Genomic DNA, 24,866 nt, shown 5'->3' on the forward strand with positions numbered 1-24,866 from the left:
GTTTAGCGCCACCTTCAGCCTGGGGTGTGATCATGGAGACCCAGGATCGAGTCCCATGTCAGGCTCCCTGCATGGAGCCTGCTTCTCCCTCTGCCTGTGTCTCTGCCTTTATCTCTCTCTGTGTGTCTGTCATGAATAAATAAATAAAAATCTTAAAAAAAAAAATAAAGAAATCTTTCATCTCAACTATTGTATTCACGAATTACATTTTTCTTTTCCTGGAGTAAAAATGTCAATCTTATTTGTTTTCCAGATTACAAGGTTTAGATTCCTTGCACTTTGATTTTGGACACCTGTACTAGATATCTGAAAGAAATATCTTCAGCTTATAGTAATATTTTATAACAGAAATTAAAAAAAAATTTACCCAAGCATTAGCTTGTACATTTGAAATATTAATACAGAAATTTAAAAATCAAATTGTAATCCTGTGAGTTAAACACTAAGTTAAAAAAATAAAAACCAGCATTATAAATAAGAGATTCCAGCATTATAAAGAACCTTCATTTTCTTTCAAAAAAGAAAACAAGAGTTTTGATACAACATAAACTGTCATGCTTTCATTATCATAACACTGCTTTTCTGAACAAATAATTGCTAAGAGACAACATTTTAAGGCTATTTTATTCAAAATTCTCCATATAGGAGAAAAGATATACAACAATATTTACACATGCTTTAATAACTTATTTCACTGTACAACTTGCATTCTATATAACAGTACAATAAACCAGCAAAAGAAAATAATCGGTCAGCACTCTTTAATAACCTCACATAGAAAGCACTGAGTAAGGGGTACAAGAAGGTGGTATTGTAAATTGATGACTGAGCCACGGAGCACCAGTCATCCGGTTTCATTTATGTCTATAAATCAAGATTCTATACCTTTCTGATCAGTGATGTGAAAGGCAATTAGGACCTTCAGAAAAGAACACGTTTGTTTTGGTTTAATTTGGTGAGCAAGAGCAGAGTGGCTCTATCACTTTTATCCCTTTCTTATAAATATTTTTCCCTTTTTTGTAACTTCCACAGTTTTAAATAAGAATATTTTTATGCTTGTGTATACTATTATGTCAAAACCATTCTAGCACAGACTTACATTTATCAGTCATCTTACAGCTAGCAAAATGGTCCAAACACATTAAGGAAACAAAAGAAATTGATCACTTAGTTCTGCCAAAGTAGCACCTAGTAAAATAGCACATCAGTCAAGTTTCTCCTGCTTTCCTCACAAGATTCAGGAAAGAGACCTGCCAACAACTTCAAAATTATGGGCAGAAACATAAGAAGGAAAAGGACTAGCTACTATTCTCTGTTCTTGAGAAAAGATCTTACTAGTTAGTATATTTTCTATTGCATTTTGTAATCTTGGAGTCACAATTGCCAAATCAGGGTGAGACTCTACAAGAGGAAAACAAGATAAAAATGACTGACTAGTGTAATCTGAACTTCTTCCAAGTCATTATATTTTTCAAGAAAAAAAAAAAAGGCACAGGAGGTATACATTTCAATTTGGCTCAAAAATAATAAAAAGTAATTTAAATAGTTGGCAATAACTATTAAAACATAAAACCCAATTTCCTCTATTTTCTTTGACATAGTTCAACACACAAACACACACACAAACACACCCAACTGTGGTTTCGCCATAATCAGGACTACACATGCTGCGTGATGTTTTTACACAGATTAAACTCTAAGGACTATCAAATCTATAAAGTAGGATCTAATAATTAATTTGAATTAAACATCTGCTTGATCAATATATTCTTTCTAAAATTTAACCTATGTTCAAGCCAACTTCCTTTTGTGGAATTGAAATGATTCAAATGCTCTAATTTTCAGGTGATTATATAAAAGTATTACAGTAATCTTACATACCAAGGAATATCAAGAGATGAAAAGTCAGCTAGTATTATACCAGTGGAAACTAACTAAGATTTCACTTTGATACATGTAAACCATGAATTGTAAGTTTCAAGAAACAGTAGTTGTGGTCAAGTTTATATTCCATTATTATATCTTTAAAAGGTAGCAGTAACATTTACTATAATTGTAAACCTAAGTTTGTATCCCAAGACAGCACATCTAGGAAAGATGCACCCATTGTAACAATGCACCTGACGTCCTCCTACAGACTAGTGACAACTGTAGTGTAACTAATTTTAACTGCATTGCCAAGTAGACTAGGACACGACCTGCAGGAATGATGTTTCCCACACTGCCAAGCTACTTTGGCAGCAATCATGATTGTGATGAAATATACTTGACAAGTTACACATTTAAAAAGTCATTAGAACATCTCGTTCCTGTACACTAGTATAGAAAGGTCTTCCGAAGATAAAGGAGTGTAGGCCTGGTTTAATTTTCTCAGCTAGAGCCATTATTATGTTAAGGTCGCCCTCTGCTGTTAAATCAAGGTCTATCTTCAGGTTCCGTAGAGATTTAAAGGGCTTTTTCCCTTTTTGCCTATAAATAATGAAGAAAAAAAAAAACTTTTATATACAAATACATATAAAAATATAGACAATGTCCCAAAGGAACAAAACAAAACATTAATAATGCACAAAGGTTTTTTTTTATTTCATATGGTGTTACTTACGTATCATCTTCTATATATTTTATTAGGGTCAAGGCTTTTCTGTGAAGGACGAGTAGAAACTGTGCAAGGAAAGTACTCCTGAGAGATAAACCAGGTTTCAAATGAAAGACCTACAGGAAAATGAAGCATTTTAATAAATAATTCGCTCCAATTCTTCTTATACAGCATGTTTCTATCACTGTGTTGACAATGTCTGAAAGGTAACACACTTTAGAGCAGTTCTCCATAACCATTGCCACTGATGCGCCTAACAGACCAGAAGTACTGAGTCTAGAGGCAATCATGCTTTTCTGAAGTCTTCTATTTTATCTTTGAAAATGAACTCAACTTTTGCATTCTGCCACAGAATACATCCCTATTTACTTTATTGTTAAGAATCATGATGTAGGGGCTCCTGGGTGGCTCAGTCAGTCAGGTAAGCAGTTGTCAGTTAGCTCAGGTCATGATCCCAGGGTCCTAGCTTCCAGCTGCATGTCGGGCTCCCTGCTCAGGGGGGAGTCTGCTTTTCCCTTTGCCCCTCCTCTGGCTTATGTGTGTGCCCTCTCTCAAATAAATAAATAAAAATCTTAAGAAGAAAAAAGGAATCATGATGTAATTTACTTCCACTTATATTACTTAACTTTTCCTGCCCACATCTCCAAACAAAATTGAAGCTCTCAGAAGTCGAGCCATGCTTACAGACTATTGTTTTGAGATATTCTTCTCTCTCTACTGTTGAGGGGTGAGGATACATGGGTAGTGGTAGAATGATTTTATTCAGCTTGAGAAATATCGAATTAGTTGCATGATTATTAATTACCCTTGAACTATGCACTATGTCACAGACCACACAGACCTGTATGGACCTCATAATTTCAAAGCTATCCCTATGACACTGTTTCCTGGCCTGATTCCCAAAATGATACTATGACAAAGCTCTGTTATATTAAGAAATAAGTCCCATATAATCTATAGTTTTCCTCAAATGTTAACTAACCATGTATTTTTCAGAAGAATGAGACAATAAAGATGTTATTATTTTAGAAGTATACAAGTTTTAAAGACATTTTGGCTCAATTAAGGCAAATAAAAAAATATTCTCCCTTCCCCAAAAGACAACACCTTGAGTTATAGGTTTGTGGTTGGAATTAAAACATTTATTATTTGAACTGGGACATATTGCATCTTTCATTGTTAATATACAGGCTAACGCCCATTAACAATCAAAAGAAATACCGTGTAGACATTTTAGAAAGACCTGAAACATTACAAAAAGATAATGACTTAAAAAAAATAACGACTTAATTCTATGATATTACATATATAGCACAGGCAATGTAGTATACATTAAAAAAGACAACATACCATAACATTCATTTTGACAATCTTAGGCTTAACATTTACCTGATCCAGGAAGGCTTTTACTAGAGTGTCTCTGTGTAAGACATCTTGAAAAATATTCCTATGAAGAAAATAGTCCAAATGTTGAAATGGCTACCTTCCAAAATCTCTCACTCCAGCCAATAAATTAAATTCTTAGAAATGGAATATTATGTATAAACATATTTATAAAAAATATATATATATTTGGAGATAAAAAACTATATTCATTTTAACTCTGTATATTAGTAGTTTGTCAAGCCACTATGTAATTATTTTTTTCTTAAGGATGTAAGTAGTCCCAAGAAGGGCATTTAACTCCTTATCAATCTATTTTTGTACCCTCGCCTTATAAAAAAAATGCTGAGAGCCTTAGGGAATTAATAAACATCATCAATTCCTGCCTTCTCAAAAAAAAAAAAAAAAAAAAAAAACCAGCAAGAAAAATAAACACATACTACAACCACAAAAACCTAAAACAAAATGAAAGGTTAACTTTATGTTATAGTAACTTGTAATAAGCTGTCCAGAAAGAAAAAGGTGAAAGAGTAAATGCTATGAAACGTTCAAGTGGGATTAAAGAACACCTTGACCACTGAGCTGCATCAACAAACCTATCACTAAGCAAGTAACACGAACCTACTACTTAGAAAAGTATTACCTACCTTGGCAATGATCAGACTAAGAAGATAGAATGTATACTCGAGCTAATGTAACTCTAAGAAGCCATAAGGTAAGCAATTTTTCACTGAAAATAGTAGGGATCATCACTGAACTGACAAGAAAGACAAAGAGGGGTGTGTGCAGAGAGAAATAGGGAAGTACCTAAAATTTCCTACTTTAGGAAACGGGTGTACCAAATTACAAAAGAAAGAAACTTGGAAAGAAAAAAAAGTTATCACGGCATGATTACTGGCTGGCAGCACCCCTTTTCTGGCTGTGGAGAGAGAATAAGACTATTAAATCTAGTGTTCTGAAAATATATGTTTCACTGAGTATCTCAATCATAGGTGAATCAGATGAAGCAGTGTTAAAAATAAGTATTATTTCCAGTGACTCATTTTCCACAAAGTGGCAGTGAGTGAAATTATTTTTAAAAGTTAAAAGTATCTTAAAAATAAATAATAATATTGCTTAAAGAAAACTAAAAAGTAAACTATATCTGTAATATATAAAAGTTAATATACACTCTAATGGTAGAAAATATTTCTTTTGGACAATTTCATGTTCAGAAAATTTACTTAAGAGTTGTGAACAAATTTTAAAAACTCATGATGTTATTTTTTTTTAACACCAGTAAGATAAGACTTGTTATAGCTGATCAAAGTCTGTCAAACCAATGAAGCAATTAAACATAACTAGCTAAAATGAGCAAGAAATGTTAAAAGAATACAAATACCTCCTCTCAAAAAATAAGAATAAAATTACTAGGCGGTATATTCATTCTAAAGTTCACTAAATTTCCCAAAAAAGAGCTCTGAAGTAACCAAAAATAGAAAGAAAATACTAAACACTTCAGGAAAGAGGAAAATGCTTGAAAGCACAGATTAATTTTGAGAATTCCTACATGTACCACAATTACCAATACTTGAAAACTTGGTCACTTGGAATTCTGATTTTGACCAATTCATTTTCTAAACCAATTCCCTTTAAACTTTCTAAGGAATCCACAAAAACAGTTGATAGCTGGAAAAAGATGGGTCCCAGTGATGCCATCTTTCTGTACTAAGAGATACATGCAGCTAGGGATACCTTGGACATGCTGTTCTTTTTTTATTCAACATTTTCTGTGTGACTCTTATTGCTCCACATGTCTGCTATCTCAGTTCAAAATGTTTCTTAGAAATATAGGGCAGGGTTGCTTGCTCCAATTTTACTGCTGCTTTATACACTCAAACATGGATTATCACAGTTAACATTTATTGAGCACATTATATGTGCCAGGCACTTTAAATTGATTAAAGAGAACCATAATAGTATACGGCATTTCTTCTCCTGATTTAGAACTTAAGTTTTCTTAGGGTTTTAAAATTCAGATTTATCATTTTCCCCCCTCTAATTGGGTCTACTTTCAACAATTTATCATATATTAAGAAAAAAAGACTTAGAATTACTTCTTTGGTTTAGCTATGAAGCCTTTTAATGACTCTTATACACTAGATTGTAAGCAATATAAGGGTTGGGTCTCTTTATAGAGAGCCCAACCTTAGCACCAATTACTGTGCCTAGGACTTCAATGTACATTTGTTAAATAAATACTTAAATATTTACTTTACGGTACTAATCTAACCCATCTATGCAAAACATAGTTATATTAAGAAAAGTAGACATTGAAGGAAAAAAAGGGCATGATTAGCCAAATTGTTTCTTCAAGTACAATTCTCTTAGTAATATTTCCTTCCTTTCAAACACAGATTTGTTTGTTTTTACTCATAAAAGATACAACTTCATAATACTGTTTAACAACAATATCATTACATACAAATCTGGAGTGAAGCTTTCGTCTGTGCAGATGATAGTATCCTGAGCCATGTCTTCTTCTGAAGTGGCTCTCCAGAATGCTGTGAGCTCGGATCTCATGTATCTACGCTGATTATAAATATGTTCGTGACATGGTGGCATCTGCTTGACAGTATTGACGTCCACATCTATGTGTGTGGTGGGGTAGGGAGCATACATGACTTGCCGGAAGGGGAGCACAAAGCTTCCAGTTGAATCCTGTCAAAATGAAAAGAAAATTTGTTGTCTTATATGCCAAAAGATATGAAGGTTTATTTTTTAATTAGAAAAACTGGCTTTCACAAACCCATCTCTATAAGTTTATCCTAAGAAATCAGTCATTATCATGTGCAAAGTTTTAGTGATGAGTGCACTACCGCACTGGTTTTAATAGTAAAATGCTAGAAAATAAGTGAAGTATCCAAAAAGAGAAGTGATGAAATAAAAATTTTATTTACCTACTAAAAATTAATTTGAAGTTTATGTGTTGATATAGAAAGATGGTCATAAGATATTGTGGAAAATGGAGGTTAAAATATGCAGAGGGGACAGGGAACTATGTAAAAGATATACACAGAAGAATAAAAAGACAAGAAAGATATATGCCAAATATTAACAGGTTATTCATTGGATTATGAGATTATGGGGAACTTTTTATTTTCTTATTGATTATTCACATGTTCTTTTAAATCTCATTGAATATGTATTTTTATAAGTAAACAATGTACTTCTTTCCAGGTATTGTCAATTGGGTAGTTAAATACCATGTAAGAAGTATCTACTGTGTACGAAGCATTGTAGTATAGGTTACGAATATAATATCGAGGATATTTCCAATTTTTTACTCTTACAATGCTGTCATAAACACCTTTATAAGTAATCTCTCTCCTTATATAATTGTTTCCCTAGGATGGATTTCTAGAAGTAGAAAGAGTAAGTCTTTGAACATTTTCAAGGCTCCTGATATGCAACGTCAAAGTATTTTCTGAAAGGTTTAACAATTTATATGTGTACAGAAAACTGTTAACAGATTTTTTTCATTAAATTATAGTTTCAAGCTTTCCTCTGTGCATCTGGTATAGGTCCCTTTCAGGGATAAAATTACATAATTAATTAAATGAGAGGGTGCTGAGGAAATAAAAATACTAAGCACTTTATTATGTCTTTGATAAAAAAGAAATTCTAATTTTCAGATTTGTGCAATTCAAAATAGAAATGTGTTTCCCTTAAGTAGTTTCTGTATTTAAATATCATTCTGAGCTCAGAACATGCACACTATTGAAAATGCAAAAGCTGAACATAATTTTTTTTTAAAGATTTTATTTTATTTCTTCATGAAACACACACACAGAGAGAGAGAGAGGCAGAGACACAGGCAGAGGGAGAAGAAGGCTCCATGCAGGGAGCCCGATGTGGGACTCGATCCTGGATCTCCAGGATCAGGCCCTAGGCTGAAGGCAGCGCTAAACCACTGAGCCACTGGGGTTGCCCAGCTGAACATAATTTTTATTTACAACAATTTTTAGTATGTTTTCTTTCATTTTATTATGTAAATCCCCAAGAAAGCATTCACTATGAATCACATAACTATTAGGAAATATACTTTCTCACACCTTGGACTATAATTGAAATATCAGCAACACATTCAGTAAAATAACTGTCTTCCCGTAATTATTGAAAATAATTGCTAACTTATATTTATCTGCTTTACTCCTTGAAAAGTGGACTCAATTAGTCAGAGAAAGACAAATATCATATTTTACCCATATGTGAAATTTAAGAAACAAAATAAATGAACAACAAAAAAAATCCAGACAAACCTAAAAACAGCCTCTTAACTACAGAGAACAAATTGATGGTTATTTGTGAGGATGAGGATTAAAGAGCATATTAATTATGATGAGCCTTGAGTAATGTACAGAATTGTTGGAGCACTACATTGTACACTTGAAACTAATATAATAATGTTGCATGTTAACTATATTGGAATTAAAAAAAAAAGAAAAAAAAGAAAAAAGAGAACAAGCTCAAGTAAATAAAAATGTAATTTAAAAATACATATATGAAAAAAATAAAATAAAAATAAAAATACATATATGTGAATATATATATGAATCGTTCAAATTCTATATATACTTTCTGAAGACAGGAAGCAGTTTAAAATTTATTTTTCAATAATGAGTACATTACATAAACAAAAAATGCTAACAAAAATTCAAATCCTTTTCAGTAAAAAAAAAAAGTACCCGTTTTAGATGTGCAAACTTGACTCAAGCACATATTAAAAAACAAATAATCCTGAGGCCAGGCAAGGAAGCTACAGGAAACCAAAGAGAAAAACACAGAAAGATATTCTGTGATGTTTCACTCATACTAACTATAAATCTGTAAGACATACTCTCTATGTTCAGACTTTTGTATAGGTCAGCTCCTTGGCATATAAACATGAGATGCACTACATGCTAATATTCAAAATGTATTTATAAAGAGTGCCAAAAATGATTTTTAAAAGTTGCTTTCACTTGTGACAAATGGAAACTATACCTTTAGTAGGCCTTGTACAAAGAGGCCTGACTCATATTTAAATGATGATTCGGCTTCACATAATCTGGAACATTTTCTCTCTGCTGGAGTCAGAAAAAGGCATAATGTTCTCACGATCTATAAAAGAAAATATTTTAGCATTAAAATAGGAAATTAAAAGGCCACTGGTTTGCTTATCAAAGAAATCTGAATAGAAACTTCAACCATTATTGTGAATAAAGTACATCCTGAAAAAAAGTATTCCTTAGTCACCTGCCAGGGGTCCATGGGACATAACAGTTGTTGCTTAAAATAGGAATTCTGTGATCAAGTAAGTTTGGGAAATGTACTGTATGATACCTCAAAACCTTTAGCATTCGAATACATATTGTAACCTTCCAGGTGACTGATACAAAATGCATACTTTATCCAACATATTTGACCACAGAACTCGTATTTCAGTAAGAACTAATGACTTAATATAATTATTGATTGTATCCCCACCCAGCAGCAGCAACTATTTTTCAAATAAGTAAAAACAGTTCTGGACAAGAAAACTAAATGTAGTTATATTAGGCAGAATTATGGTTTCTGTTGAATAGTTCTACATGTGAAATCCCATTATAATGAATGTTAGGAGTGTCCAAATCCTTCAATAGAATGAGAATTAATTCTATCAAATTTGATTTTAAATAAGCAAGCCATTGACTGGGGCTTAGAAGTCTATGATTCTAACAGGATTTGGTCTATAGCTCTGTTAGAAAAAGTAAAAAGCCATGTAAGGATGTTGGAATTCAGACAATATTCAGAGAGTTTTTACATTAAAGTAGCTTTCAATACAGAGTAATGGCAACCTTTTTCATATTAAAAAAATAAAAGAGAACTGATTTTGCCAGAAGCGGATGTGGGATGAAAAAAGTGTTTTAAAAACACAGAGCCCTGACCACAGAGCCTTCTCCTTCCAAAAAGCTACTGGGCAGTCCTTCCGTGAAATCTGAAGAGATGGAAACCTACCTTCTTGAGATAACAAATGTAATAATAAATTGCTAAACCAATATAGTAAGAAGTATACTAACCTCTCATAAATGGATGTACACAAAAAATATAATTTTGGTAAATTAAGGATTATGCAAGCATACAGGGTAACTTATTAGAGAAAAAAAACTACAAATATATTTGTTAAGGAAATAATCATTCCTAACATATTTTCTGTGTAAAACATAAAAAGAAAAATCAGGTTTGCTTAAATGGATAGATATGTGAAACATCTCCTTCTACATAACAGTAACAAAAAGTGCAAAATCCCTTAGTTTTTTGCCTGATGCTTGGAAAGAGAACTTTGCTAATTCTTTGTTAACTCATGTAGCACTGAAGGAAGTGGTCACAAATGTTACTAAATAAAACATAACATCCACAGACCACTCAAAAGCAAGAGGTCCCTAAAAAAGATTCAGGAGGGAAAGCAACATAAGAAATCAAGATGAATAATCAGATAACATTTCTTTGGAATCAGTATCAAAAGTACATGGTTATTATCTTCATGTTTACTAAAAGTGATGTCAGAGAATAGAAGATAAGAATTTTTGAAAAATATCTAATTATTTTATGAAATTCTCAAAAGCATTTATACAATATTGGTAACTGTGTAATACTTATGAGTTATCAAAATGAAATGGATAAATGATTTCCTATTTAAGCAGTCTACTTCAACTTATTTTTGTTCCAGGGTGTCATAGTAATTTGGCCAGATTATATTACCTCCTTATACTATTAGATCATCTTAACTGCAACCTAACTTTTAAATTACAGCCCATGATATATTAGAGTATTAAGAAGTCAGATTAGACTGGATTAGAATAAATTACCTTATTTACTTTCTCTGCACTGCTGCCTACTACGACAGAACAGCCACAAGTTTGCAAGTGTGAGCTGATGGCACTGCAAGGTGAACAAAAAAGATGAAAAACATTGCCTGTAAAACAATGTCACAGACTAAAACAAAAAAAGGGTAAGTGAACTTCAAACAATTTAGACTAATTTTACATGATGAGTGCCAAAGCTGTAAGAACAATGCCTTGCCATCTCTTATCTCTCCTAGTACTTTACATTCGCCTCAGGCCTTTCACAGAGATTCTCCCATTTGAACTTAAAACCCAGTTAGTAAAATATTACTATTTTATAATGAAAGAAACTGAGGAGTGGAGAGGTTAAGTGATTTATAACCTCTCCACTCCTCAGTACCCAGCAATTGCACTGTTGGGGATTTACCCCAAAGATACAAATGCAATGAAACGCCAGGACACCTGCACCCCGATGTTTATAGCAGCAATGGCCACGATAGCCAAACTGTGGAAGGAGCCTCGGTGTCCAACGAAAGATGAATGGATAAAGAAGATGTGGTTTATGTATACAATGGAATATTACTCAGCTATTAGAAATGACAAATACCCACCATTTGCTTCAACGTGGATGGAACTGGAGGGTATTATGCTGAGTGAAATAAGCCAGTCGGAGAAGGACAAACATTATATGTTCTCATTCATTTGGGGAATATAAATAATAGTGAAAGGGAATATAAGGGAAGGGGGAAGAAATGTGTGGGAAATATCAGAAAGGGAGACAGAACGTAAAGACTGCTAACTCTGGGAAACGAACTAGGGGTGTTGGAAGGGGAGGAGGGCGGGGGGTGGGAGTGAATGGGTGACGGGCACTGGGGGTTATTCTGTATGTTAGTAAATTGAACACCAATAAAAAATAAATTAAAAAAAATAAATAAATAGATAAAAAAAAAGTTTTGGGGAAAAAAAAAATAAAAAAATAAAGTCAAATGGGATTCAAAATAATGATGAATGGCTGACAGTGAGCCGAATCAGCACTAAAGTGCTTCTGAGTCAAGCTATGTAAGGCTTCTCAGTTAAAAACACTCCCACCTCTGATATTCTCTGAGGAAAAGACTATGGACATAAAAAGCAAATACCAAAAAAAAAAAAAAAAAAAAAAGCAAATACCTTATCCTTTCACTTCTCATTGAAAAAAAAAATGAAATTTCATGATAATCTGCAATTGTAAAGAAACACTAAGGTAGAAAATGAGATTATACATGCAAAGAGAGCACTTAGTATAGGGACTAACTTGCAGGCACCTGATAAATATTGGTTGTTTTTACTGTTATTACATTTTCCTTCGAAGAAATAGAAAATGTCAGCTATTATGTGCTTATATGTATCAGGCACTGTTTTAAGTGCTTAATATGACTTATCTTACTCAATTCTTATAACAAATCATATGAAGTAGGTACTATTTTTATTCCTATTTTACAGATGAGGAAATGGGGGCACAGGGACTTTAGGTATCTTGCTCAGGTTCAAATAGCAATAACCCACTAAGTCTGGTTTTAGAGCCCACACTCTTAAATACTAAAATTTGCTGTAAGATGGAAAGGATCAGTAAAAATACGAATAATTTTCTTTTCTAGGCCTAAATAACTTAAGTCCCTCCACAATGTAAGTTAATTTGTAAAGGTTCTGTGATATTGTGATTTTAAGAAATATATATTTGGTCTTCAACCATAGTTCTTGGCTAACAGTTTCCAAAACCCTTGGAATTTTCTAAGTGTAGGAAATGAGATGCTTTTTGTTAGGTTAATGAGGTGACTTCTGGAAAGCATCTAAGGATAGGGGCTGACTGCCAATGAAGCCAACCACATGGTAAGGGTAAGAACTTTCAGTTCCTCGCCCCTGACCTCTGGGGAGGGGTGAGGGGCTGGAGGTTATCACCAGTGGCCAATGATTTAATCAATCAATCAATCAAATCAATCAATCAAGTCTATGGAATGAAGCCTCCACGAAAACCCAAAAGGAAAGGGTTTGGAGGCTTCCCAGTTAGTGAACACCTGGAGATCTGGGGAAAGTAGTATCCTTCGAGACAGTATGGAAGCTCTTCACCTTTTCCCCAGACTTTGTCTTATGCATCTCTTCCATCTAGATGTTCATCAGTATCTTAGAGCCTATCCTTTATATTAACTGGTAATCACGTAAATAAAATGTTTGAGTTCCGTGAGTTGCTCTAGGATATTAATGGAACCCAAGGAGGGGGTCGTAGGAACCTAATTTATAGCCAATTGGTAAGAAGTCCAGGTAATAACCTGGACTTGTTACTGGTGTCTGACGTCCAAGGAGTGGGTGGGTGGAACCTCCAATCTGTTACAAGTCAGTCAGACTGGTGTCTGGGGGCAGGGACGGATGCAGTCTTGTGGGACTAAACCCTTAACCTATGGAATCTGACACTCTCGAGGCAGAGTGTGTCAGAACTGAATTAAATTGTAGGACACCCACTTGGTATCTAGAGGATTGTTGGTGTGAAGGCCCCAACACTGGAAATGGGTTTAAGAACCCCTTTCAGTTCTTAGTTTCAACTTTGATGAGAAGTAAAATAAGAAACCAGAACCAAACAAGAGACCAAGATTTCTTGTCTGGGCACTATGGAAACCCAGCTTCTTTACATATTAAAAAGAGTAACATCAAATGGATCAGAGACATGTAATAAATGAAAAAATAACACAAAGCTAAGTAATAGTTTAAATACTTAACATTGTTCCTAGAATAATTTGGATAGCTAGTCTCATTAATTTTTGTCCTTCCAAATTGTGTCATAGTGAGCATAAGATTTCTATCTGGTCTATCCATCCCTTACAAAAAGAAATGAAATTCTTACTTGAGAAGAAAGCCTTCATGACAGCTGTCACCAATATCATCATCATTGAGAACTGTATCTGCTATCTAAAATGCATCACAAAAAAAAATTATCCTGGCTATAATATAAGCATTGAAATAACACACTTAAATACACAAGTTTTCTGAATTTTAGGTTCAATATGACACATTGCCCTAATTTCTAAGCATCAAGAATCCCAATAAAACAATCTCTAGCACTTCCATAAAATTTCAGAACAAATGTGGAAACTGGTCAGGCAGGTTAAGCAATGATTTTTACAAGAACAACTTCCTCTTCTGGGCTGTCAGTCAGAAGACAAATCTTAATGACAAAGTCAGAAAGAAACAATAGTTTCCTGAAGATTTCTCTGCACACGGAGAGGGTGTGATTCAAAATGCCAACCATGATTAAGCAAACTAGATTAGTGAATGTAAGTAAACTTGTGTTAACCACCACTGATTGGTATACTGCTTTGTTACAAAAAGTACTGCATTAAATACTGATTGTTTTTATAAGGTGTAGAATTCTCCTAAGAAATACAAAAGTGGTGAAATAAACTAAATAAAATATAGTTCTGTCACAACTATCATTGACCAAATAAAAAAGAAGCCTTTGTTTGGTTCTAAAACTCAGGATTTTCTGTTTTTGCTCAAGTGGCTAATACTTCATTAGTATGAAATAGAGAATAGTATGCACGACAAAAAAATGAATACTACTAAAATTAGAATGCTACTAATATACATAATAGTCATATAGTAATAACTTACATCTATTTCTTCAGGAACGCTGTGTGATTTCATAGATGAAAGCAGTTCCATTACAGGAATTACTTCACCAGTAAGCATTGGAATAATACTCTGACCCTGTACAAAAAAGCAAAATGAAGTGAAGAAAATCTGACAATGAAGGTAACGCCCTGCTCTTTTTGAAAGTTCAAGTTACACCGTTTTGCTTTATGAAAGACCTACATTGATTAGTATCTGTTTCCAGCAAGCAAAAGAAATCTGAAGAGAATTTCTGCTTTTACAAAAAAAAAAAAAAAAAAAGGTGAAACGCTAAAACAGCATTGAGCATTTGTTTTGAATGAGCCATTGTAGGAGGTGGCACATACTCTGAGCACCAGACTAGCCCAGCTAGGCTCCTGCCCCGTGAGCCCCCCCGGAACTCCACTCAGCATCTTAGCATCAAGCCACCTTAGCTTTGGACTGTGTCTATGAGCATTTGTGCTTTATCTTGATTTATTTTGTGCACCCCTTAGTAGACTGTGTTTTCAGATATCAGACAGAGATGCTTAAGAGAGGTTATTTTTTGGGTCTGGGAACACTCAAAAACTTTTCCATACAAATTAATTATAATTGCTTCTATACTTCATGGCCATTTCAGTGTATGAAAGATTTTATAGGAATACTCTACTTTTGGTTAGCAGGGAAATCCTGTATAGGATAAATGGGGCAAACTAAGAACTGAAAGCAAGGAATGACATCCTTTGAAAGAAATACTCAATAACTTGTTAAAACACAGCCCCAAACATGTCTATTCCTCCAGAATGTTTCTAAAGGATGTACATATTATTTAAAACTCATTTTCATTCTTCCAGGAATGATTTTCTTTAGTCAGAGTGGAATCATTGGCTTATCATCTACTGTTACATGCAATAATTAAATTACACGCCAAATTTAGAAAGGATTTCCTTTGATATTTATTTGAGATATGAAAAACTTGTTAATTAAAGGTCATTGATGCATTTTATATTTAAAATGAGGAAAATCAGCCATAAGACTTGAGAAATAGTCAGCAAACAACTTAGTAGTCAAGTTTGACTCAAAACCCACCTTGTAGATTCACAGTAAGGTTTAGTACCCAAATGAAAATCAAAATACCACATATGTTTTAAGAAGTCAATAAAACAGACATCAAAAATGTAATTTTGAAATTTGTAGTTTCTAGAATGAAACTGAAAACTCAGTATAGTACATCACAAACGTAGAGTATCTCAAAGATGGATGACCATGCCTATACCCTAAGAATATTCAAAGCAGTAGGACCATCACCCCTGTCCCCCAATTTTTTTTATTTTTAATTTTTTAATTTTTTTAAATTTTGTTTTTTTTTTAATTTTTTTGTCCCCCAATTTTTGAACCATCTTGAGTATGTAAACTTTTAGAGATAAAATTGTCACATATGTATGTTAATTTTTAGCTAAACATGTTTTAAAAATTACATATTAAAAACATTCTAACAAGTTTTTTTCCTCACTCATCTCTCATAAAACTGTTTTATTCAAATTTTTCACATGTCTTTAAATCTCAGTCAGAGTCATTTTCTGAGTGATCATATCCAGTTTTTTGGAAACTTGGGAATTTAAATGTGATGCTGTCTATGGAAATCTTATGCTAAGTCATAAGCCTCCTTGTATCATATAGAAGGTTTTATTATTTAAAAAAATTCATCCTGTAGTAACCTCCAAACATAACCACTCACTGTTTTAAAATGCTTGTTTACAGTTTCAATCAACACTTGCAATTCAACAAGAATAATGACTAGCTATAAAGTGATTTCCTTGTAGAGTGATTTTATCAGATGATAGCTATAAGCATCCAAAACTCGCACTGAATGAAGTCAGTGATTAATTCCAGACTAATGTGAAATCCCCAAATAGTGTTTATTTGTTCAAAATAAAGTCATTTTAAGCACATGATGTGAGATTTGTAAAGATTCAATTATCAGGCAGCTTCTATGCAGAAAGGATAACTGCAGAAAAATAACTTCCCTTAGATGTAGGCATATATATAGTGCCATAAACTGTATCTCAGATATTTATCACAATTTATCATTATCTCCTCAAAGCTTAACAGCAACAAAAAATCCTACAAGACTGAACAGAAGAAACTCAAAAGAAAATCCCTCAAGTTTCTTTTCCTCTTGTGACTTCTGTAACTTGAACTTCTTAGCAAGAGAATGTTTCCCCTTTAAAAACCTCCAGTTGGTCTAAATATACAGAAGAGGTTAACATTTTCAAGAAGAGCCCTTAAAACCGAAATAAAACTTAAAAGTGAATAGCGGTAAACATTTTAAGCACAGGTTTCTGGTTTGAAAAAAATCCCCCCCCCCCCCAAAAAAAAAGAAAAAAAAAGAAAAAAATTCCCAGGAAATGCAGAATGTTATTGGGTCTTAAATTTCTTTATCTTGAGGTAACTCTACTAACTACTCCATAATTAGCAGGTACATCTAGAGGTTGGTAAAAGTCCCCCCAATGCTTGGCACTCTGCTCATTGACCAATAAGTAAAAACCAGGCTTTGCTGGGTAAAGGGAAACATTTTCTTTTAAGTGTTAGACCTTTCCCCAGGATTACCTCCTCTTGCCTGGAAAGTTATTTACAAAAATACAGGTATAATAACAATTTGTAAAGGAAGTCACTTTATAGAGTTTTGTATTTTCCTGGTTCAAATCCCTATGTATTCACAAATTTTTAGAACAGTTATTATTTACAGATTTTTAAATTTTTTAAAAAAATTTTTAATTTAAATTTATTTTTAAAATTTATCTGACAGAGAGCACAAGCGGGGGTAGTGGGGGGTGGGGGCAGGCAGAGGGAGAAGTAGCCAATGGTGGGTGATCTCAGGACCCTGAGATCATGACCTGAGCCCAAGGCAGACATTAACCAACTGAGCCACTCAGGCGCCAGAAAAATTATTTTGTCTCAGGCATGCTAAAGGAGAACCAGAGTAAGAACAACTCAGTCATCCTTAGACTAGAACTCAACAGAAGGAACACTGAGAGTGGCCAGAGGCAATGAGAGGAAAGGCAAAAAATCCCTTCTCCTTTGGAAATTCCTCTTCAGAACATCTCTGCCCTGCACTGAAATGGTTTGCATTTAACTTCCATAAGGGAAGCCATATCCATGCAATTATGCATCTCAAATGCCGGTGCCTCCACCCTAAGAATATTCAAAGCAGTAGGATAACCATGGCATATTTCCCTAAATACTTCATATTACCAGAAGGTGAGGGGTATCACTGGCAAACTCTAACACTAAATAGATACAAAATAGGATATAAATTGCATGAGTTTTAAAAATACAACATGAGACTTCAAATAAATATTATGTTTACAACTGTGTCTGTATCCCCAGATATCCCTAGGAGTATACTCACTTCCCTATGTTATAACTACTTCTGGGGAAATGTTTGAGAAGTAATACCTTAAAGACAATCTCATATAAAACTTAAAATTTTTACTATAAACAAGTTATTCAAAACTTATTCTGTGCAAACAGAAAAAAAAGGTACCAAAATTGCTATTATTCTTCACTTATTTAACTCTTCAGGTCTAATATGGAAATTTTCATCCAGTTTATTCCATATATTTCCATAAAGACTCTGTTCATTTTCATACCCACCCTTTCAAAACAGTATGGCTTCAAGGACTTAAGAAAAATAGCCCACAGCCTTATACAGCTGTATGCCCTGAGCTTGGTGGTGTTTGATAGTATGTATTCTGTATCTTACCTGATCTTCCATTCTTTCTGTGCCTTCTAAGACTATTTTCTGCACATTTTCTTGCCTTTCCTGAGCAAGAGAAAATTCATTAAAATTAAAAGAAAATTGATATTTATTTTTCATGGTACAGTTAATTGGCTGACGTATTGTGTAATTCAGTTCATGGGAAAAATACTTTCCACATTAGGGCAGAAAAAAAAGGGAGAGTATAGGAAATTAACCCAACAAATCCAGTCTCTTACATACAAACAATACAAAATAAGATAAAAACATCTTTTTCTCTGTAGTTAAAAAAAAAGGTAATTTATCAGAAAACAGTCAATGTAACATCTGCACAGTTTCACAAAGGAAACTAATGGTTTGTACTTTTCAAATTAAGTAAGATTAAGTTATATATATCTGGGGCTTCCTGACCGTAAGTGATGTTCATAAACATAAAACATAATAAAATAAAACATAATATGTAAACATAATAAAACACTCTTTCTTTTCAAAGATACCATTTCTCTTTACTATCTGGTAAAAACTTATAAAATTAATAACAGTTTAACAGACTTCCATACTAGTATCAAAACTGCAAAGCAGAAAGGAGAGTTAAATTTGTTCTTCAGGTCTGTCAAAAGTATCTGAAAATATAAAAAACACTAAATATTAAACTATAGGAGTTAGAGGATGACAGCAATTTCCTCTGGCTCAATCTGTAAAACTAAAAGGAACACCTCCTGGAACCCATTTGGTCCAACCTCCTCATTTTACAAATTTCAGAACTTGGCAAAGAAGTTAAGGAGACCAAAGGCTACATGGCCAACTGCTTATGAAACATTTGTTTTGAACTGCTTGTACCTACACACAGTATTAAGTGAAAAACAGGGTCATGCAATGCAAAAAGAAAGTTTTATAAAGGTTCCCAAGACAAACCTAGACTTTAAAAGCTTATTACAATATTTTTAATTTCTCTAACCTTTAGCTTTTACTTGTAACATAGATCTACCCTTTCCTACCTTTAGGGGTTATGATGAAGATCACTGACATTAGACTACTAGAACTATCTAACAGGGCAGATGCAAATAATAGCTACTGTTTGAAATTACTTCTATATAATTTCTAAAAATTAGATATAACAGAAGATAATCTTTTAATGGCTAGGTTAGCATGATTAATAAGTACCAAAACCACTCACCTTGTGCATCCATATCCTTCCTTTCCTGATAATATGTGTTAATCTATCAACACACACTCTGTGAAGTGGAAGGTAGAAGCTAAGTTCTGTCTGTGGAAGTATAATTGATAAACCATACGTGCTCCTATCTCCATTCCAGTTTCCATCAAAGATTAATGAAACGATAATTACTCCTTTTTCAGACAAGACAAAAAACTTCACATCTATAGCCCCACTCTCTGCATTTCGGAGGATTTCTCCATTTAAGGTGTGGTTGGCAAGAAAAGTTATTTCTCCATCGCTGAGAAGTAGCTGTTCTGTCTTTGGAGCCCAAATGTGTCTTACTCTTGGACCAAGAATATTGTCCCAGTAAGCAAAGGTAGCTGCTAATAAAGGTGATTCACCACTTAGAGCAATCTCTGTCTTGGCAACAGCTGGAGATGGTGGTGGACAGAGATTCGACATCACTGCATCCCAACTACCACACTATCCAAATGGTCCCAGGATATCTAAACAATAACATACAAAACCAATGATTAGGTTCAGCAATTTTCAAGCAATACACCAGAAATTCAAATGACTTTAGAACTGTGTGGTTTTCTCTTCTTCAGGCAAAAAAAGATTTGGAAGCACGTCCCTTAGGATAGACATTCGACTAGCATGGCAGGTGCACATTAAATGCTTGCTAATAGGATGAGAACCTTATGGTACATGGTAACTTGTCACCTTTATTCAGGGAATACACTTTAAAATCCAAAATAATAATCTTCCAAAAAAGGGGCCTTTGAACATTAATATAAAATATCATATGCTAAAGCTCATAGAATAGACCCTCACTGTTCCCAGGAATTCAGTCTATGTGCAATTCTAATGATTGGATATTTGGCTCCTAAACCACAACAAAAGAGGAGCAAAATGGGAAAGGGAGGGCTCAGACAGTCATTGTGGGTTGAACTGTGTCTTCCACCTCCCCAAATACAGGTTCAAGGCCTAACCTCCTGTATTTGTGAATGTGACCTTATTTGAAAGTAGGTGTAATCAAATTAAGATGGGGTCATGCTGGATTTGGGTGGATCCTAATCCAATGATTGGTGTCTTTATGAGAAAGATTTAGAGACACATGTACAAAGAGAAACAGGGCTATGTAAACATAGAGGTAGGAACTGGAGTGATATGGCTCCAAACCAAGGAAAGTCAAAGATTGCTGGAAATTACTATGAGTTGAGAGGCAAGGAAGATTCTTCCTATATAGCCTTCAGAGGAGCATGTCCCTACAGACATCTAATTTTGGACTTCTAGCTTCCAAAAATGTGAAAGAATAAATTTTTGTTGTTTTGTTCACCCAATTTGTGGTACTTTGTTATGGCAGTCCTAGGAAACTAGTAAAGACACCTGTTAGTAGAAACACTTTAAAGCTGTTAAAAGTGGGGAATAAATGGGGCGCTTGGGTGACTCAGTGGTTGAGCATCTGCTTGTGGCTCAGGTCATGGGATCCAGTCCTGTATCGGGCTCCCTGCAGAGAGCCTGCTTCTCTCTCTACCTATGTCTCTGTCTCTCTCTCATGAAAAAAAAAAAAAAAATCTTAAAAAAAAAATGGGGTGGGAGATAAAAGAAAAAGAGAAAGAGAAAGAAAGAGACAAAAGACTGCAAAAACAATCAGCTGGAACCATAACAAAAAATGAGCAAACAGTTCTGTTATTCTCAACAAGCTCTCTGGGTATCAGGGTATTAAAGCCCAATACCAGTGTTTAAAATAATACTGAAACATCAAGATAACTATAAATATATTTAATATGCTACTTAAATTTAAGGAAGCTGTGTAGCAGTACACTGAGTTCCTTACAGAGAGTCTGTATACTATACTAAATGGCTCAACTAAAAAGCTTCGTTTATTTACAACATTTAAAGAATAAAGTGACTGGATGGATACTGGTCAAGCCTTTCAATGTACTGAGAAAACAGACCCAGAGAAAAGCCCAAAGTCACAGAGTCAGGTAAGAATCAAAGTCTCTTATATATCTTAACCCACTGAAATGTAACACCTTAAAGGTATAATACTCTGTGATATCAGTGTAAAATGAATAATTCTTGCCTAATATTAAAATTGAGAGCTGGCTGGCTCAGTCAGTGGAGCATGTGACTCTTCATCTTGTGGGTTTGAGCCCCACGTTGGGTGTAGATTACTTAAAAATAAAATCTTTAAAAAAATGAATGTGTGTATTGGAAGACGTAGAGTGAAAAGAACCATAACAATTACATTGAAGCAAGTCTAAAATTGTGGAATCTATTCATCATAAGGATTGCTTTGGGAGGTAACATTTTATCTATAACTACAATTCATTCACTTAAATGTACTCTCTTGTCAAGAGAGTTCAAAAGCTGCTGAAAAGTAGTGGCTTCTATTTTTAGAGTATTAGATGAGCACTTTTATCATGAATGTCAAGAATAGGTATACAGAACTTGGCAAAACACTTTAGAGTATGCATGTGTGGAAATGACTTAACATAAAGGCAGTTTACATATGTATTTTTTAGTTTAGTAGTTCATTTAGGGAATATTCACTTTTTAATGTGTTCTATCAACTTAAGTCTTAAAAGACTACCCTGGACATAAACTGCCTAGCTAACTTAAAATATCCACTGTTTCAGACACAATTTAAACAGTTTACAGTGATAGAATACAGGAATGTAATTTGAATTCAAACTGTAATGATGCTATTGTCATCATTAAATAAATAACAGCAAATTGGGGGCCAAGGAGATGAGTTAACACATAGCCACAAAATTATATTGTAACATTTTCCTTTTGTTCCTCCTTTTTGGATAAAAAGGTGAATAACCATAACAACAATATTTGAACTCAAACATTTCATCATTACACTGAAAATAAAAGCATTTCCTAAAGCCGAACAGAGCCCCAGAGCAAAATCTGGTTGTATTACAGGAAAATTTTTACCTGATTGTGAAAATTAAACTACTACAGACAATTAATTACATATAGCTTCATCGTTATTCTCAAACAAAGGACAAGAATCATGTTGAATTGTTTAGCTTAAAATCCTGCCAAAATTAATAATTTTGAGAAATGAAATGCTACAGATAAGTATAATTAGGAGAGCTGTAAAAATAGTTTTACTAACACGTAAAGTCATCATCTTTGGTGAGGAAAATCCATATACGTAAATGTGGCTGAAAAAAAATTGGGTGAAAACCAACAGTCTTTTTTATCTATACATCTACATGTAGTTGGCTACTCCAGAAGATTATCAAACATTAGCCATAAGAGTCTTTTGAGGGAAGCCAGGATCCAAATTGGGTGACACGGTGGCTTTCCACTCCTGTAAACAAAGAATAGGGCTCATGAGGATGTACCGATAAACTTTCTGAAAATAATCCAACATATGCAGACATAAGATTGTATTAATTACCATCTGTTAAAACTGTTAGCAGAGTAGTAGGTTGGAAGCTTTGCTTTTTCTTAAACTTTTGCTAAAAATCAGCCATCTCTTCTCCCAGTGGTATTTAGAAAGTTGATTGGTCCACTGCTGTTGTATGTAACTCAGAATTGTACCATCCTAAGGCTCACACTTGTACCCAACCACGCTTTGTTTATTTTCTCCAAGCCCTAAAAGCAGCAGGGTCCTAAGCCAGCCCGCTTTCCAAAAACAGATGACGCCCAGGCCAAGTTTAAGGACAGTGAACTATCAACACTGGACTGTTTGCAACACTTTCTAAATTTTCATCCGGCAAGATTCGGAGATGAAGTTTACATCAAGGTCTGGCTATCTCTCACAGATCCAAGTTTCTCACATAATAGGCTGTTCTCCTTAGAACTACTTAATTAACATAGAGCCCAAGGGCAGGCTTGCAAGACAGGAGTCCTCATTGTTTTTTGTTTTTACTTTTTTCTCCGAAAGCAAATTTTGGACTGCTAACAGAGCCAAATAGAGACTATTTTATCAACTTTATAAAGAGGGGGGAAAAAATCTTTAGCACCTAATGTAACTTTCCTGGAGCAGGTCAGTGCTGCTCTGTGCACAATCAGCCTGCAATACGGTCTAGAATTTCTCTCGTTTTTGTTTTGGATGCATAAAGAGCAGTCGTCATGGGGCGTTTTCCAACTGATTTAGGGTTTTCCCAGAGCAGTAGGGTTTGGATGAGGTGCTGGCCAAAGGTATCTGTCACACAACACCATCTATATTCCAAGTATCCTGACTCCATGTGATTAATCTTCCATTTTCTCGCATCTGTAAGGTTCCCATTACGTTAAAAGTTTTCTAAAGTGTGAGAAAGATGGTATCAAACAGAATTTTTCGAATTAAAAGTACAGATTGAACGTAAAGCCAGATGTGTTGCTTTTCATCACAGGTGACGGACGGGAACGGTCTGAATCGGAATTTACCCACTGGCCACACCACTGCGGCTTGTCTAGGGCCAGGCATTCTCTTTGTCTCCGAAGGGGCCATCTCTCGGGCAAGTGCATGACCTCCCTACCCGTCAGTCTCCTGGATACAGCAGCCTGGCGGAGTAGGGGGTGACTCAGGTCCCGTGTGGGCATAGCAGACACGTAATCAGTGCACGTCTTTCTGCAGAGATACCATCAGCCGCGATGCTCAGGTCGCGGTGGTCACACTTCCCCTGAGCGAGCCTGTGTAACCTCGGCGCTGGGAAGCAAGCACGCCGCGATCCACACAGCGGGAGCACACAACGTCCAGAGCGGCTCCTCAAATGGACAGGGAATCGGCAACCTTTGGAAACTCGCACTGAACCTGTGTGCCCTTGCGTGTCCTCTCCCTCCCCCAGGCCACCCCACCCCGCTTTCCCGCCTCCCCGGCCCGGACTTGGGGTTCTCCGCGCGCCGCCCGCCCTCTGGCCTTCCCCACAGCCAGGCCTCTCCGCGCCCGAGGCGCTTTCCCGCGAAGCCGCGGCGCCGAGCGCACGACGGGTCCCTCTGGGTCGCACACCGGGTCCCCGGGGAGCGGCCGGCGCGCGGCCTGCGGGCGGGAAGGAGGCCAGAGGCCCGGCCCCCAGCCCCGTCGCCGCCGCCGCCGCCGCCGCCGCCGCCGCCGCCCGGGGAGCCGGGGGCCCGGATGGAGGCGCCTCCACTGGCCACCGGCTGGAAAACCCGACGCCGGGTTTGGGTCTGGGAGGACGAGCCGCGCCCCCGGGAGAACCGCCGCCGCCGCCCCCGCGCGGCCCCTGACCCGGACCCCGGGCAGTCGCCCGCCCGCCCGCCGGCTCCTCACTCACCCACTCGCCACCTCCTGCGACTCAGCCGCCGCGGGCGCAGGGACCGCAACCGCAGCCCGGCCGCCGCCCCGCCCCGGCCCCGCCCCCAGGCCCGGCCACGCCCCCGGCCACGCCCCCAGGCCAGGCCCCCGCCCCCCGGCCCGGCCCCTCTCGCGCCTCCCGACCCCGCCTGGTGCATCTCTTTTACCCACTCTTTCGCCCATCACCTTCGGCGAATACCGTGAGAGCAAGGGCAGGGGAGGAAGCGTGAAGAAAACAAAAG

At 35.8% G+C, this 24,866-nt stretch overlaps 1 protein-coding gene across 4 annotated transcripts; it reads right to left on the reverse strand.

Moving 5' to 3' along the window:
• Nucleotides 1-606: 606 nt before the first annotated feature.
• On the reverse strand, nucleotides 607-24,695 carry C9orf72 (C9orf72-SMCR8 complex subunit). Of its 4 annotated transcripts, XM_077912208.1 has the most exons (13): nucleotides 24,605-24,656; nucleotides 23,351-24,077; nucleotides 22,495-22,692; nucleotides 19,377-19,864; nucleotides 18,206-18,265; nucleotides 14,464-14,559; nucleotides 13,697-13,761; nucleotides 10,849-10,921; nucleotides 9,005-9,121; nucleotides 6,444-6,679; nucleotides 3,986-4,043; nucleotides 2,603-2,712; nucleotides 607-2,469 (listed from the first exon to the last, which is right to left on the reverse strand). In XM_077912208.1, exons 4-13 carry the CDS (start codon nucleotides 19,818-19,820, stop codon nucleotides 2,283-2,285), a joined length of 1,446 nt encoding a protein of 481 aa, XP_077768334.1. In that variant the 5' UTR covers nucleotides 19,821-19,864; nucleotides 22,495-22,692; nucleotides 23,351-24,077; nucleotides 24,605-24,656; the 3' UTR covers nucleotides 607-2,282. The 4 variants fall into 4 exon arrangements, with proteins under 4 accessions (XP_077768334.1, XP_077768333.1, XP_077768335.1 ...); XM_077912207.1 differs by lacking the exon at nucleotides 23,351-24,077 and having other exon boundaries at nucleotides 24,605-24,695; XM_077912209.1 differs by lacking the exons at nucleotides 23,351-24,077; nucleotides 24,605-24,656 and adding an exon at nucleotides 22,783-23,310.
• Between the last annotated feature and the right edge of the window lie 171 nt (nucleotides 24,696-24,866).

This window comes from Canis aureus, chromosome 10 (assembly GCF_053574225.1).
Source record: "Canis aureus isolate CA01 chromosome 10, VMU_Caureus_v.1.0, whole genome shotgun sequence".
NCBI lineage: Eukaryota > Metazoa > Chordata > Mammalia > Carnivora > Canidae > Canis > Canis aureus.